A 17,124-nucleotide genomic window follows, 5' to 3' on the forward strand; every position below is an offset into this window, starting at 1 on the left:
ATGGTGACGTGCACTTGTAGTCCCAGATACTTGGCAGGCTGAAGCAGGAGGATTGCTTGAACCTGGGAGGCAGAGGTTGCAGTGAGCTGAGATCACACCACTGTACTCCAGCCTAGGCAACAGAGTAACACTCCCTCACAAAAAATACTACTACTAAATTAGCTGGGCATGGTGGCACTTGCCTGTAGTCCCAGCTATTCGGGAGGTTGAGGCAGGAGAATCGCTTGAATCCGGGAGACCAAGGTTGCAGTGAACCGAGATTGTGCCACTGTACTCCAGCCTGGGCAACAGAGTGAGACTCTATCTCAAAAAAAAAAAAAACACTACTACTACTAATAATAATTTGTCTGTTTATACCTCTGTACCCTCCAGTTTGTGAGCTCTTCTGATGCAGGGATATCCTCTTCTCCAATACACTCTTGGTGCCAGGCCTAGGTATGCAACGTGCCTCTGTAGAGTTCAAGAGGATAGCTATGGGCCAGGCGCAGTGGCTCATGCCTGTAATCCCAGCACTTTGGGAGGCTGAGGCGGGTGGATCACGAGGTCAGAAGTTCAAGACCTGCCTGGCCAACATGGTGAAACCCCATCTCTACTAAAAATACAAAAATTAGCTGGGCATGGTGGCACATGCCTGTAATCCCAGCTACTTGGGAGGCTGAGGCAGAAGAATGGCTTGAACCCAGGAGGCAGAGGTTGCAGTGAGCCAAGACTGTGCCACTGCCCTCCAGCCTAGTGATAGAGCGAGACTCCTTCTCGAAAAAAAGAAAGAAAGGAAAAAAAAAAGAGGGTAGCTATGAGATACACGGCTTTTATACAGTGCTTTCTTCCCCACTATCTCTTTCGACATCTGCCATCACCCAGTGAGGGAGGTAGGGCAGGAGTGATATGAAAATGAACAGGGCTCAGATGGGCATGGTGGCTCATGCCTGTAATCCCAGCACTTTAGGAGGCCGAGGTGGGCAGATCACAAGGTCAAGAGATTGAGACCATCCTGGCCAACATGGTGAAACCTTGTCTCTACTAAAAATGCAAAAATTAGCTGGGTGTGGTGGCGCACGCCTGTAGTCCCAGCTACTCAGGACGCTGAGGCAGGAAAATTGCTCCAACCTGGGAGGCAGAGGTTGCAGTGAGCCGAGATCGCGCCAATGCACTCTAGCCTGGCAACAGAGTGAGACTCCGTCTCAAAAAAAAAAAAAAAAAAAAAAAAAAAAAAAAAAAGAAGTGAACAGGTCTGTATGGAGAACCTGACAGGAGCTGAGCACAATGCCAGACACCGGCAGGGGACATTTATGTGGGCTTTAATCATCTGTGATTCTCAGTACCTGACACAAAAATGTGTGGTTGTGTTTCTGAGAGCTCAGGAAACTTGCCCGAGGATGTGCAATTTAAATCAATGGTTTTATAGGATTTACTATTATCAAGTCTTGACCTCGAATCGCTCCTAGTCCAGTCCTCTGACATCCCCTGGCAGATGGAAGAAACATTCTGCCTCCACGGGCAATGGCCTGTTTCTGTAGACTCTGCCATCTGGGTCAAACCTTCCCTCCCCTTCACTGTGTTGCTTTTACTATCCCATCTGAAGCATTTCTTTTTCCTATTTAGAACCAGAAAAAGGTTGGGTGCCATGGCTCACTCCTGGAATCCCAGCAGTTTGGGAGGCCAAGGCGGGTGGACCACTTGAGGTCACGAGTTCAAGATCAGCCTGACCAACATGGTGAAACCCCGTCTCTACTAAAAATGCAAAATTAGCTGACCATGGTGGCACGTGCCTGTAATCCCAGCTACCGGCAGAAGAATCGCTTGAACCCGGGAGACAGAGGTTGCAGTGAGCCGAGATCGCGCATTGCACTCCAGCCTGGGCAAAAAGAGCGAAACTCTGTCTCCAAAAAAAAAAAAATAATAATAATAATTTGTCTTTCATGAAGAGTGAATCTCTCCCTTCTATCACATAACAATAAAAAGATGGGCCAGGTGTGGTGGCTCACGCCTATAATCCCAGCACTTTGAGAGGTGGGAGGATTGCTTGAGCCCAGGAGTTCAAGACCAGCCTGGGCAACATAGCAAGAACCCATTTCTAAAAAAGAAATAAAAAGTCTGGGCATGCTGGCTCACGCCTGTAATCCCAGCACTTTGGGAGGCTGAGGCAGGTGGATCGCCTGAGGTCGGGAGTTCGAGACCAGGCTGACCAACATGGAGAAACCCCATCTCTACTAAAAATACAAAATTAGCTGGGCATGGTGGTGCATGCCTGCAATCCCAGCTGCTTGGGAGGCTGAGGCAGGAGAATTGCTTAAACCCAGGAGGCGGAGGTTGCAGTGAGCTGAGATTGCACCATTGCATTCCAGCCTGCACAACAAGAGCAAAACTCCATCTCAAAATAAATAAATAAATAAAATAAATAAACAAATAAAGACCTCTTTGTGTTTCCCCTTCCCCTCTCGCTGCCAGGAGGCTTAGAGACAAGTAATAATAACAGCATTACAGTAGGAGTCAGAGTTAAAATATTTCCTCCTTACTCCTATGTTATGCGGCTCCTTCAGCTGAAACCTTCTTGAATCTTTTAGGGGAAGAACAGGTGTAAATAAACATTTATGTAATGAGCCCAGGGGAGAAGTCTGGGAAAGGATCCAGGTTGAAGAGCAGAGTGCTTGGATGAATCCCTCACCCTCCCTTTGATGGCAGCCTAGGGTGAAAAGTCTTGGTACAGCCCTTGAACGGAGGCAGCTCTCCTAAGAGAAGGACTGGCCACCTTGAGGCCTCCGCAGGGTCACAGTCAGCACCCTCCCTGCCCAGGCTGTGAAGCTCGTGACCATGAACACATTTACACTTCAGACTCTCTGTGGCTAGAATTTTTATTTTTAAGGAGGAGTCAGAAAAAGAGATTCTAGTGTGAAATCTCCTGACTGGTGAATATTGGCAACTAATTTGCATTTTTTCAAAACACTATGTGGGACAAATCAAACTTGGCTGCAGGCCAGATCACGCCTGGAGGCCCTCCCTCCCTGAGCCAGTGCTCAGCCAGTCGAGCCTAATCTACCTCCAAAAGAGTCTGTTTGTTGTGATGGAGGTGGGGTGGGGAAGTTTACATCATTTCTCCTGAAACCTGCCTTTTCCTCTCCCTACATCCCAGGGGATCTGCCTTGTTCTGAGATGACCCACGCTGAACCCACAGACTTTCACCCCCAGGACACTGCCCCAGCCTTGGGTGACTGGCCTAACATGGACACTTGACCTAAAATGAGGCAACGAATCCTACCCCAGAGATATTTGCGCTGGGGGCAGAGCGAGGGACTGGTAGCTCCAGGGGCTGGAGCTGTGAGGTACAGAACTTGCCAGCAGCTGGCTGCTGTGTTTTCCATGCTGAGGGTGTGACAGTGGTGACTAATAAGAGAAAAGATCCTAAGAGGGTCTGCATGCCTGGCTCTAGTTGTCCTAAGCCCACTACTTGAACACCCCAGTGTCCTCATGATATCTGGCCTTCTTGGCCAAGCTAGGAGAGTCGGGTTTCTGTACCTTGCAATGATCACTCCTAACTAGATTGGCTTGGGCCCTTTTCAGTCCCACCTCTGACCATGGCTGGGAAAGAGTTTTCTGGGTTTTTTTGGTTTTTTTTTTGAGACAGAGTCTGGCTCTGCTGTCCAGGCTGGAGTGCAGTGGCACGATCTCGGCTCACTGCAAGCTCCGCCTCCTGGGTTCACGCCATTCTCCTGCCTCAGCCTCCCAAGTAGCTGGGACTACAGGTGCCCGCCACCATGCCCAGCTAATTTTTTGTATTTTTTTTAGTAGAGATGGGGTTTCACCGTGTTCACTAGGATGGTCTCGATCTCCTGACGTTGTGATCTGCCCGCCTCGGACTCCCAAAGTGCTGGGATTACAAGCGTGAGCCACCGAGCCCAGCCCAGTTAACATTTTTGATTGTCCTAACAGAAGAGGGGGCAAGCAACTGGCATCTATTGGGTAGAAACCAAGGTTGCTAAACATCCTACAATGGGCAGGACAGCCCCCTACAACCAAGAGTGATCCAGTCCAGAATGTCAGTACTGCAGCTCTTGGGAAGCCCTGGCCTACCTTCCCTGAGATTTAGTGTTCCCATCCCTAAAATGGGGACTATGGAGCTGTCATATTTTTCATGAGGACCCAGTGAGTTGACAGACATGATCCTCCTTTCAGGAAAAGACACATTCCTGCAGAGATCATCATGAAGTCTTTATTATTGAGAATAAATTAAGATGGAAGCCCCAGCGAAGGGGGGCGGGGTGAGGCAGGTTGCCAATCTGTGTCCAAAGTGGGGCAACAGAGTCTCCACACAGGAGGAGGGTTCTAGGGTGGGCTTGGAGTCTGGCGGGGCCTGGCTCAAGGGGGCTGGGCTTGGCCCCAGAAGTGTGGCACAGGACAGGGAGGGAAGGTAGGGGCTCCTGCCTGCTGCCTCAGTCTTGGAGCGGGGGGAAGGGCTAGGAAACTCCAGCAGAGAGAGGGGGTTGGGACCCACTATGGACAGTCCTCACACAGCCCACGGAGTTCACCCCGTTTCCACCACCTCCTGCCCTGCCTGGGGCCCCCACGCTCTCTCTCACATGTACACATCTCCTCATCTCCCCAAGCTTTCCCGCTCCCCCCAGACTTTCTCTCTCTCCCCTCCCCAACCCTCTACCTCGGTCTTACCCTTCTGCACACCCCCACCACACACCCTCACCAGTTCCAAACCTGAGCCCTGCGGGGTGCGGCTGGGCTGGCCCAAGCTGACATCCCTCCAAACGAGGTTCTTAGGTTCTTTCCTTGGGTTGCCTTTGACGCCTGCCGCCTGAAGCTGCAGGGCCGGTGCCACTGAGTGGAGGCGGGGGAGCTGAGTGGGGAAACAGGATTTCACGAAGAAATGAGGGCTCGGGAGGCTCAGGACAGGCAGCCGTAGCCATGCCTGACTCCAGTGGAGGGGCAGAGTGCTGCGCAGCACAAAGGCACTGGGGCCCAGCGGAGGATGCTCCTGAGCTTGGGAGAGTGGGCTCTGGGTGACTCAGCTTGACACGGAGAGCAAGCCCTGGGCCAGCCAGGCACCTAGCTCCCCGACCTCCACTGCCAGCGCACCTGGGGCCTCTGTCGGGAGAGCCCAGGCTACAGAGGGATAGCGCGAAGGGCCAAAAGACCGGCCTCCCTCTGCTTTGGGGGTCTCCGGGCTGGGCAGGCTGGGGGAGGGCGCCCGGTGCCGCCCGCCCATCCCCTTCGCAAGTCAGCTCAGACCTCGGGGCCGCCGAAGGCCAGGTTGTCGCGCACCATTAGCGTCTTGCGGAGGTCGCGGTCCACCAGGGGGCGCTGCATGCGCCACTTGTGCGCCTCCTGCAGGCCCGGCTCGAAGTAGTAGATGCAGGCGCCGAAGCCCACCAGAATGAGGACGGAGATGACCAGGTAGACCGGCACGAACCAGTCCAGGAAGTGCGGCATCGCGGCGGCCTTGGCTGCGGAGACACAGGGTAATGAAGGCCAGCAGAGGTGCCCCTTGTCCCGCCCATCCAGAGGGAGACCTTCAGGCTTCACAGAGCCGGAGGCCCAAGCATCACTTTACAAATGGGAAGACTGAGGTCCATTAGAGCAAGGGCGGAGAAGCGGCTGATCAAGACCACGTGGTGACTCAGCAGCCCAGGCCTCCTGGGCAAGCACAAAGCTGTCGCCACGCCATGGGAACACCCAGCTCCTATTCACCCTTTAAGGAGACTTACGCTGGGCGTGGTGGCTCACGCCTGTAATCCCAGCACATTGGGAGGCCGAGGTGGGCAGATCACCTGAGGTCAGGAGTTCAAGACCAGCCTGGCCAATATGGTGAAACCCCATCTCTACCAAAAATACGAAAATTAGCCGGGCGTGATGGCACGCGCCTGTAATCCCAGCTACTTGAGACAGGAGAATCGCTTGAACCTGGGAGGTGGAGTGAGTCGAGATTGCGCCACTGCACTCCAGCCTGGGCAACAGAGCAATTTAGCCACAGGCAGTTCTGATTGAGTCTCTTGCCAGGATGTGTGCCCTTGGGCAAGTTGCCTAACCTCGCTGGGCCTCAGCTTCCTCCCCTAGGGAAGGGGAAAGGGATAACACCTCTACACTGGTCCTAGTGAGGATTCACTGATCCCTGGATAGGGCCTGTGCAGGGCACTCAGTAAAGGACAGATTGGGCGATGCCTCCTCTGGTCTCCCTGCGCCCCTGAGCCCTGGGACCCAGCCCTGACTGCAGCTGCCATGGCTGCCAGTTGCCAGCACCTGCCCCTGAGATGAGTGGATCTCCCAGCCACCTGCATGCCCTAGCCAAGTGTGGCTTGGTGAAAGTGTAGTGAACAAACACCCATTGAAGGAGACCTGGTTGATATCAATGGATTCTACACAAGCCCAGTTTCATAGTTATAAGGGCATGGCCCCTAGCACCAAAACATTTGGGCAAGATATTCAGAGCTTTGGTTTCTACATCTATAAAATGAGAATGAGGCTGGACGTGGTGGCTCCTGCCTGTAATCCCAGCACTTTGGGAGGCCGAGGAGGGTGGATTGCTTGAGACCAGGAGTTTGAGACCAGCCTGGGCAACATGGCAAAACCCCATCTTTACTAAAAACTCAAAAAATTAGCTGGGCATGGTGGCACACTCCTGTAATCCCAGCTACCCAGGAGGCTGAGGTGGAATGATCACCTAAGTCTGGGAGATCAAGGCTGCAGTGAGCTGTGATGGTGCCACTGCACTCCAGCCTGGCAGCCTGGAGCAAGATCCAGTCTCACAAAAAAAAAAAAAAAAAAAAAAGAAAAAGTAAAGAAAAAGAGAGGCCGGGCGCGGTGGCTCACGCCTGTAATCCCAGCACTTTGGGAGGCCGAGGCGGGCGGATCACAAGGTCAGGAGATCGAGACCACGGTGAAACCCCGTCTCTACTAAAAATACAAAAAAAATGAGCCGGGCGCAGTGGCGGGCGCCTGTAGTCCCAGCTACTCGGGAGGCTGGGGCAGGAGAATGGCGTGAACCCAGGAGGCGGAGCTTGCAGTGAGCCAGGATCGCGCCACTGCACTCCAGCTTGGGCGACAGAGCAAGACTCCGTCTCAAAAAAAAAAAAAAAAAAAAAAAAAGAAAAAGAGAAAGAAAAGAAAAAGGGAATGGTAACAAGTACCCAGGTGATAGGGCTTTTATGTCTGCTGAATGAGTTAATTTATGTAAAATATTCAGAACTAGTGCCTGGCACATAACAAGTGCCACACAGTAAGTTTGTTCTTATTCTCTGAGCCTCAGTTTCCTTATCTGTACAATGTGGATAGAAATAGCACCCACGTCCTAAGCATACTTCAAATTTTTAACAAGACAATGCCTAAAGAGCATTTTGTGGCTGGGCATGATGGCTCATGCCTGTAATCCCAGCACTTTGGGAGGCCAAGGCGGGCAGGTCACCTGAGGTCAGGAGTTCAAGACCAGCCTGACTAACATGGTGAAACCCCGTCTCTACAAAAAGTACAAAATTAGCCCGGTGTGGTGGCCCGTGCTTGTAATCCCAACTACTCGGCAGGCTGAGGCAGGAGAATTGCTTGAACTCAGGAGGCAGAGGTTACAGTGAGCCACGATTGTGTCATTGCACTCCAGCCTGGGCAACAAGAGTGAAACTTTGTCTCAAAAAAAAGAAATAATTAAAATAAAAAAGCATTTTGCACCATTCTGCCTGGCACAGAATCAGCACTCGGTCAATATCAGCTATTGTTATTTCCACTGAACCAGAGGCGGAGAAGGCAGGAAAGTGAAAGCAGGTGTAAGGTAAGTTGCAAACCTTATATACATCCAGACTCTTTTTTTTATTAGTTTTTTTTTTTTTTTTAGACAGAGTCTCGTTCTGTTGCCTAGGCTGGAGTGCAATGGCATGATCTTGGCTCCCCACAAACTCCGCCTTCAAGCGATCTCCTGCCTCAGCCTCCCTTGTGAGTAGCTGGGATTACAGGCACCTGCCACCACACCCAGGTAGTTCTTGTGTTTTTTAGTAGAGACGGGGTTTTGCCATGTTAGCCAGGCTGGTCTCAAACTTCTGACCTCAAGTGATCTGCCCACCTCGGACTCCCAAAGTGCTGGGATTACAGGCATGAGCCACTGTGTTTGGCCCACCCAGACTCTTTAGAATGGCCCAAAGGTGCCCATCTGCTCCCTGCCAACCTCCCCCTCCTCACATCGCCCACTATGTGCAGTCACATGGAACTGCCTATCACCTACATGTGCCTACACATTATGCAGTCCTCATCTTTGCATATGCTTTCATTTTCTCTAGAATGTTCTTTGCATTCTTGTTCACTTGGCAAATTCCTACTCATACTTCAAAAGCCAGATCACAGTCTGGCTGTGGTGGGTCACGCCTGTAATTCCAGCATTTTGGGAGGCTGAGGCAGGTGGATAAGGCCAGGAGTTCAAGACCAGCCTAGCCAACATGGAGAAACCTCGTCTCTTCTAAAAGTACAAAAATTAGCCAGGGGTGGTGGCAGGCACCTGTGATCCCAGCTACTCGAGAGGCTGAGGCAGGAGAATTGCTTGAGCCTGTGAGGCAGAGGTTGCAGTGAGCCGAGATGGTGCCATTGTAATCTAGCATGGGCAACAGAGCGAGGCTGTTAAAAAAAAAAAAAAAACACTTCAGGAGGCCGGGATAGGCGGATCACAAGATCAGAAGATCGAGACCATCCTGGCTAACACAGTGAAACCCCGTCTCTACTAAAAATACAAAAAATTAGCCAGGCATGGTGGTGGGGGCCTGTAGTCCCAGCTACTTGGGAGGCTGAGGCAGGAGAATGGTGTGAACCCAGGAGGCAGAGCTTGCAGTGAGCCGAGATTGTGCCACTGCACTCCAGCCTGGGCGACAGAGGGAGACTCCGTCTCAAAACAGAGAACAAAAAACAAAAAAACACACAGATCACAGATCATCTCCTCCAGGGATAGGATGATGCAGGGCCTATTGAACCCACCCCCAACCTTCCCTAGTTATAAGAAAGGGGTGACGTGAGGAGCCCACCTCTGCCTGCCCGGCAGGTAGAGCACTGTTTGAGTTCTTCCACAAACCTCACAACAGGCCTATGGGGCAAGCGTCACTATCTGCATTTTACAGATGAAGAAACTGAGGCCCAGACAGGCTCACTAACTTGCCCTGGCTTACCCAACTGGAAAGTGGCAGAGCTAGATCCCAAACCCCAGTGATGCCCTGACGCTTGCGTCCTCCAGGGGAGGGAAAGGCACCGGAGCAGGATGAAATGAGCTGATGCCCACCTTGCTTCTGGGGAGGGAAGCAGGGGGATGGATGGAGAGAACTCCAGGTAAGTCAGAGGGAGGCCCTCACTCCTCTGACCTCCGTCTCCAAACTCCAGTTCCTCTTGTCTCTCTACTCCCAGGTGGGCCTGTGAGGGGAGCTGTGGCCCCAGGGGAGGGAAAGATGCTGCTTCCTGGTCCTGCATCCATCTGGAGCCCCTCTCCTACCCCCAAGGTCCTCACTGGCTGTTCTGAGGCACCGACATTGTCTTAAAGCCCTATTGGTGGAGGAACAAAATGAAAAGTGCACTGATTGTCCAAAGTAACTAGCGCAGCCAGGGCAGGGGAGCGTGTAGGACCCAGCACCTCTTACCCAGCTGCCTTTCTGGGGAGCCGGAGAGAATGCAGGATTGCCTGGTGCTGCCAGAGTTGGCGAAGGTAGGGAAGGAGCACCCCAGGCAGGGAGGCTGCTCCCTGTGTGACTTGACTGTGTCCAAGGTCACTCACGCCCCCTGCCCAGGCCCAGCCAGGCCCCCAGTTTCCTTCCAGCTTAAACATGCGAATGGGGAGCTGGGGCAGAACAGAAGCCATTTCAGCCGCGATGCTGGGAGGTATGGAATAGAGATCAAGGCCCCCCAGCCTTTCCAGCCCTGTGCACAAAATCCCAGGCATTCTGAGGCTGACTGAGGACCCCGTGGTCTCTTCCTGATTTCTCAGGGAACTGACCTAGGTGGAAAAGCAACACACACAGTGGCCTCTTGTGTGACCTTGGCCCCTTCTTCACCCTCTCTGGGCCTCAGGGTCCCCTGTGCACAGTGACGGGGTGGGGATGGGGTTACCAGATGATCTATATGGAATTTTCCAGCCTCATTTCAGCCAAAGTCCTGCCTGAGACAGTGTGAGTTTGCAGAGCCCCTCTCCCTACCTCCCAAGCCATTGGCACCACTCGGTGCCCTCCGTGTGCCCAAAGACCCACCTCACGCCCTGCAGATGCCAGTTCCGGGGGCTCTGCGCTGAGCACACCGCCTCAGCCTGAGCAGCTCAGCGTCAGCCCGTGGACTCATTCGCAGCTGCTGTCCCCAGAGACACCGCTATCTGCAGCTGCCCTGGGTGCTGGAGGCAGAGATAGGGCAAGGCCAATGCCACCCACGGGAGATGGAGCTTCTCACACCTGGGGGCTCTGAGTGGGCCAGGAGGGGGCAGTCCTGGACTGGCTCAGCATCCTGGTACCTCTCCCGGCCCATCAGAGACCCTTCACCCTAGCCCCCACTCTCAGGATGGCAGGAGGTGGGACCTGTCTCAACCAATCAGCAGCCTGGCAGAGCAAGGGCTTTATCTTCCGTTGCCCTGGCAACCAGCCTTCTCTTCTGGATCCCTGGTACTGTGCACGTGGTACAGCAGATGACAGGGCGGCAGGATTGGGGGAGTGCAGGGAGGGCGAGTCACCCAGCAGGCTGCAGCACCCCAAGCCTGGTGGGCCTAGAGAGCAGAGGACCACGGCTGATAACTCTAAGGGTTTGATGGTTTGCCATTTGGGAAGCAGGGAGAGACTGGGGTAACTGGCAAGTGCGTGGGGACACAGAATCAGTGACTAGTAGAGCCCAAGGGGGTCATATGTTATAGAAGGAAGAACCAAGACTGAGTCTGAGAGTTCAGACACACTGGCTCAATGTAACATTTCCTATGCACCGGACACTGTTTTTAACACTTTGATTATATTAACTCATTTCTCATTCATGGTCACACAGCAAGAAAGTAGCAATGCCAGGGTCGGAGCCCTAGCCTGGCTTTCAGGACCCTCGCAAATGGCTGCCCCTCCCCATTCTGCCTCATTTACCCCACAGCACCCCTGGCTGGTGTACAGCCCACAGCACCCCTGGCTGGTGTACAGCTAGCACAGGCATTGAGCGCTCCCATCTGCCAGCTGGCCCCACACATCACTTCCTGCAGTCCTCCCAGCTGGACTGGTGTTGAGACCCCATTTTGTGATGAGGCAGAGAGGTGAAACTGCTGGCCTTCTCCTTCTCCCAGAGCCCTCAGCTTCTCAGTGACTGAGCTGGAGTTCAAAGCCAGGGGCTGACGTAGGGGGTGGGGTCCACCTTCCCAAGTGTGGATCCTCCCCCTCTCCCTATGCCATAGATAAGGTGTCTGCCATGTGTTCAGGGCTATTGTCTCAGGAGGAGACAGCAGCCCCCCAGGGCCCATGGGGCATGGCTGGGAAGAGGCTTCCAGGAACCACCTCCCTAGGGAATCCATTCCCAGAAACCTGGGGATGGGCAGGGAGAAAGGATCTGGGTGAGGTTGCTTCAGGACCTAGGTCCCCCACCACAGACACCTCTGGGGCCATCTAGGGGCTCTTCAGGTATGACGGGTCCTTTCCAGCATATGTGGGACGAGGGGTGTGACTGTGAGTTCACAGAGGGTTTGTTTTGTTTTGTTTTGAGACAGAGTCTCGCTCTGTTTGCCAGGCTGGAGTGCAATGGCGCAAGCTCGGCTCACTGCAACCTCTACCTCCCGGGTTCAAGCAATTCCCCTGCCTCAGCCTCCTGAGGAGCTGGGACTACAGATGCACACCACCACACCTGGCTAATTTTTTGTATTTTAGTAGAGGCAGGGTTTACTATATTGGCCAGGATGGTCTCTATCTACTGATTTCATGATCCGCCCACCTCAGCCTCCCAAAGTGCTGGGATTACAGGAGTGAGCCACCGCGCCTGGCCTTTTGCCTTGTTTTTTAAGACAAGGTCTTGCTCTTTCACTCAGGCTGGAGCACAGTGATGTGATCATGGCTCATTGCAACTTCTGCCTCCTGGGCTCAGGTGATCCTCCCACCTCAGCCTCTTGAGTAGCTGGGACCACAAATGCATGCCACTATGCCCAGCTGATTTTTGTGTTTTTGTAGAGACAAGATTTTGCCACATTGCCCAAGCCGGTCTTGAACTTCTGGCCTCAAGCTCTCCTGCCTCAGCCTCCCAAAGTACTGGGATTACAGGCATGAGCCACCACCTGGCCAAAGTGCTTTTGAACATTTTGGGGTAGGAGAGCAGAGGAGTTGGGGGAAGAATCATAAAGGGGCAGGAGTAAACTTTTTGGGATGAAGGATATGTTCAGTGTCTTAATGGTGATGGTGGCTTCTTAAGTATATACATATGTCAAACTTATCAAATTGTACCCTTGAAATACGTGTAGTTGATTATATGTGTCCCTTATGCCTCAATAAATCTGTAAAGTATGTGATCCATGGCCTGTGGGCATTGTTTTAGCCACTGATTCCTTATTCATACAAAAGCTTATGGGAAGCTCAATACATAACATAGACAAAGCTGAGGTTGCTTTGGTTCAGTGGTAGGGTGGGGGTGGGGGTTCTGGACCCAATCCACTCAGAATCCCCCCTGTCCCTCACAGGACCCCAAGTCATCTCCCCAGGGCTCCACAGAAGCTGATTTGAAAAACACTAGCCCAGAGGACTCTGATGACCCTGCCAGCTTGGGTGTTCAGGATGTAAGAACCTCCAGGCCTCGATCTGGCCTCTTCCCCATCCCTACCCTTCATCACATATGGATCCTACACACAACTACTTTCTGTCCCCAGAGACTCGGGGCAGCTTCCCTGGGTTCCTGCTGTTCCTGGCTGCTCCCCAGTGGCCTCTCCCACTACAGTGTCTTGTTTCTTGTTACCAGTGGTAACTCCCTGAAGCAGGTTGGCTCCTTTGGGACCAGGGTCCCCAGGGCAGGCACTCAGCACACACTGACCGAATGGGTCTCAGCCCGGCCCCTCCTGAAAAGTCCCCACCAGAGTCCAAAGTCTTTTCCCAGCCCACCACTCTCTAAGGGCCTCAGTCTCCGGGAGCTCAATCACCTCCGTGGCCTCACCTCCTCCCCTGTTCTTACTCCACCTGCCACAGCCACCGGCCTCCTTGCTACGCCTTGGAAGTGCTTCCCCCTCAGGGGCTTTCCACTTGCACTGCCTTCTGCCTGAGGCCTCTTCTTCATCACACTTAATGGGCCCCTCTCTCACTGAATTCAGACATCTGCTCAAATGTCACCTTAGGCAGGCCTCCCTGCTCTAAAATAGCCTCCTCCCATTCATCTCTTCTCCCAGTCAGCTTTAGTTCATCTTCTTCTTCTTTTTTTTTTTTTTTTTTTTCTGAGACAGAGTCTCACTCTGCAGCCCAGGCTGGAGTGCAGTGGCCAGATCTCAGCTCACTGCAAGCTCCGCCTCCCGGGTTTACGCCATTCTCCTGCCTCAGCCTCCCAAGCAGCTGGGACTACAGGCGCCCGCCACCTCGCCCAGCTAGTTTTTTTTTTTTTTTTTTTTTTTTTTTTTGAGACGGAGTCTGGCTCTGTCGCCCAGGCTGGAGTGCAGTGGCCGGATCTCAGCTCACTGCAAGCTCCGCCTCCCGGGTTCACGCCATTCTCCGGCCTCAGCCTCCCGAGTAGCTGGGACTACAGGCGCCCGCCACCTCGCCCGGCTAGTTTTTTGTATTTCTTAATAGAGACGGGGTTTCACCGTGTTAGCCAGGATGGTTTCGATCTCCTGACCTCGTGATCCGCCCGTCTCGGCCTCCCAAAGTGCTGGGATTACAGGCTTGAGCCACCGCGCCCGGCCGCCCAGCTAGTTTTTTTTTTTTTTTTGGTATTTTTTAGTAGAGACGGGGTTTCACCGTGTTAGCCAGGATGGTCTTGATCTCCTGACCTCGTGATCCGCCCATCTCGGCCTCCCAAAGTGCTGGTATTACAGGCTTGAGCCACCACGCCCGGCCTTCTTTTTTTTTTTGAGATGGAGTCCCGCACTGTCGCCCATGCTGGAGTGCAGTGGTGCGATCTCGGCTCACTGCAACCTACACCTCCCAGGTTCAAGCAATTCTCCTGCCTCAGCCTCCCAAGTAGCTGGGATTACAGGCGCCTGCCACCACCACCACACCCGGCTAATTTGTTTGTTTGTTTTTTTGTTTTTTTGTGTGTGATAGAGTTTCACTCTTGTTGCCTAGGCCAGAGTACATTGGCATAATCTCAGCTCACTGCAACCTCCACCTCCCAGGTTCAAGCAATTCTGCTGCCTCAGCCCCCCAAGTAGCTGGGATTGCAGGCAAGCGCCACCACACCTGGCTAATTTTGTATTTTCAGTGGAGACGGGGTTTCACCATGTTAGTCAGGCTGGTCTTGAACTCCTGACCTCAGGTGATCCACCTGCCTTGGCCTCCCAAAGTGCTGAGTGCTGGGATTACAGGCGAGAACCACTGTGCCCCGCTTTTTTTTTTTTTTTTTTTTTTTTTTTTTCGAGACAGGGTCTCACTCTGTCACCCAGGCTGAAGTGCAGTGGCATGATCTGGGCTCACTGCAACCTCTGCCTCCCCGGTTCAAGTGATTCTCCCACCTCAGCCTTCTGAGTAATTGGAACCAAAGGTGCATACCACCATGCTCAGCTAATGTTATTTATTTATAATAATTTTTTAAATTATTATTTTATTTTATTTTTTTTTGAGACGGAGCCTCGCTCTGTCACCAGGCTGGAGTGCACCGGTGCCATCTTGGCCCACTGCAACCTCTTGACTCCCTGGTTCAAGCGATTTTCCTGCCTCAGCCTCCTGCCTCAGCCTCCGAGTAGCTAGGATTACAGGCACACACCTCCACGCCCAGCTAATTTTTGCTTTTTTGTTGTTTTGTTTTGTTTTGAGACAGAGTCTCGCTCTGCGGCCAGGCTGGAGGGCAGTAGCGTGGTCTTGGCTTACCGCAACCTCCGCCTCCTGGGTTCAAGCGATTCTCCTGCCTCAGCCTCCCAAGTAGCTGGGATTACAGGGACGTACCACCATGCCCAGCTAATTTTTGTATTTTTAGTAAAGATGGGGTTTCACCATGTTGGCCAGGCTGATCTTGAACTCCTGACCTCGTGATCTGCCCACCTTGGCCTCCCAAAGTGCTGGGATTACAGGCATGAGCTACCGCACCCAGTTAATTTTTGTATTTTTAGTAGACACAGGGTTTCACCATGTTGGCCAGGATGGTCTCAGTCTCCTGACCTTGTGATCTGCCTGCCTCAGCCTCCCAAAGTGCTGGAATTACAGGTGTGAGCCACCGTGCCCGGCCTATTATTATTATTTTTGAGATGGAGTTTCGCTCTTGTTGCCCAGGCTGGAGTGCAATGGTGCAATCTCAGCTCACTGCAACTTCTGCCTCCCGAGTTCAAGCGATTCTCCTGCCACAGCCTCCCAGGTAGCTGGGATTACAGGCATGCACCACCACGTCCCGCTAATTTTGTATTTTTAGTAGTACAGACGGGGTTTCTCCATGCTGGTCAGGCTGGTCTCGAACTCCTGATGTCAGGTGATCCGCCTGCCTCAGCCTCCCAAAATGCTAGGATTACAGGCGTGAACCACCGTGCCCAGCCTGCTCAGCTAATTTAAAATTTTTTTTTGCAGAGATGAGGTCTCACTATATTGCCTAGGCTGGCCTCAAACTCCCAGACTCAAGTGATTCACCCGCCTCAGTCTCCCAAAGTGCTGGGTTACAAGCGTGAGCCACGGTGTTCAGCTTGCTTTATTTTCTTGTCATAGTGCCTACTACTACTTGATTTTCAGGAAGTCCTCTCCACATCCCATGCCATGAGGAATCAAAGCCCTATCTGTGCTGAGGGCAAGGGTTCTACGGGGCCATTTACTTCCTGATCTTTCCAAGCAAGACATAGTTAGTTTAGTCTGCAGTTTGAAGGATTTAGGCTAGACAGTGTCTCTGCTCTCCCAGATATTACAACAATGAGCACACTGTCATCATTGTCTATCCCATCCTCATCACACTAAGTTAATGAATAATGTCTGATTCAACTGTCTTCCCAGGGCCGGGCATTGCGTCTGGGCATAGGAAATGATGAATAAATGACTGCTGAGAATGAATGGATGAATGTAATCCATCCATTCACTCAACAAATATTTATTAACTATGACATACCAGGCACTTTTAGAGTGCTGGACATACAAAGTGACAAAGTCTCTAACTGCTTGTTTCTTACATTTTAGATGGAGAGACAATTAACAAGTTACTATATAACTGTTGGGAGAACCAGTTTGCAATGGGCCCTGGGCGTCCCTGCATGTTCTTGCTGGGTATGCCAAGAAAGCAAGACCCCGACAGCTCTGTACCCAGGCTGCGTTTGCAGCAAGGAACCTTGAAAGATGAGCTAAAGTCTCCCACCCGACAAAGAACAGCATGCTCACCACTCGCTATAAAAGCAGTAAATTGGCAGGGCCTGCTGATGTGCATCGGTAGTCCCAGCTATTCAGGAGGCTGAAGCAGGAGGACTGCTTGAGGCCAGTAGTTTAAGAGCCGCCCGGGCAACATGGCCAGATCCGCTTGGTGGCACTTGCCTGTAGTTCCAGCTACTCAGGAGGCTAAGCCAGGAAGATTACTTGAGCCCAGGAGTTTGAAGCTGTAGTGAGCTATGATCATGTCACTATACTCCAGCCTGGGCAACAGAGTGACACTCCAACTCAAAAAAAAAAAAAAAAAAAAAAAAAAAAAAAAAAAGACCAGGCACGGTGGCTCACGTCTGTAATCTCAGCACTTCAGGAGGCCGAGGCACGAGGATCACTTGAGGCCAGGAGTTTGAGACTAGCCTGGGCAAGCTGGGGAAATCCCATCTTTACTAAAAATACAAAAATAAATCAGGCGTGGTGACGCACGCCTGTAATCCCAGCTCCTCTGGAGGCTGAGGCAGGAGAATCGCTTAAACCCAGGAGGCAGAGGTTGTAGTGAACCGAAATCGCGCACATTGCACTCCTGTCTGGGCCCCAGAGCGAGACTCCGTCTCAAAAAAAAAAAAAAAAAAATACTGTGTATGAGCATGAATGAACGAAAGTGTACAAAGAAATCACTACAAATCTGCTTACTGTGGAGCATGGAACA

General features: G+C 52.3%; 2 protein-coding genes across 3 annotated transcripts in view; one reads left to right on the forward strand and one right to left on the reverse strand.

Annotated features, from left to right (window-relative positions):
• The window catches only part of SNU13 (small nuclear ribonucleoprotein 13), a 335,885-nt gene that overhangs the window by 38,566 nt on the left and 280,195 nt on the right, over positions 1-17,124 (forward strand). The gene's annotated exons all lie outside the window — the stretch shown is intronic.
• SMIM45 (small integral membrane protein 45) lies at positions 4,194-10,516 on the reverse strand. Of its 2 annotated transcripts, XM_050806143.1 has the most exons (3): positions 10,203-10,516; positions 5,269-5,450; positions 4,194-4,843 (listed from the first exon to the last, which is right to left on the reverse strand). In XM_050806143.1, exons 2-3 carry the CDS (start codon positions 5,434-5,436, stop codon positions 4,589-4,591), a joined length of 423 nt encoding a protein of 140 aa, XP_050662100.1. In that variant the 5' UTR covers positions 5,437-5,450; positions 10,203-10,516; the 3' UTR covers positions 4,194-4,588. The 2 variants fall into 2 exon arrangements, with proteins under 2 accessions (XP_050662100.1, XP_050662101.1); XM_050806144.1 differs by having other exon boundaries at positions 4,194-5,450.

This window comes from Macaca thibetana, chromosome 10 (genome assembly GCF_024542745.1).
Source record: "Macaca thibetana thibetana isolate TM-01 chromosome 10, ASM2454274v1, whole genome shotgun sequence".
NCBI classification, from domain to species: domain Eukaryota; kingdom Metazoa; phylum Chordata; class Mammalia; order Primates; family Cercopithecidae; genus Macaca; species Macaca thibetana.

Excerpts from the sequence above, each read along its gene's own strand:
- SMIM45 (XM_050806143.1), bottom strand. The coding sequence starts at position 5,436 with ATGCCGCACTTCCTGGACTGGTTCGTGCCGGTCTACCTGGTCATCTCC. Across the intron at positions 4,844-5,268 it reads ACCTCCGCAAGACGCTAATG|CTCCCCCGCCTCCACTCAGT; the intron begins GTGCGCGACAAC and ends TTCCCCACTCAG.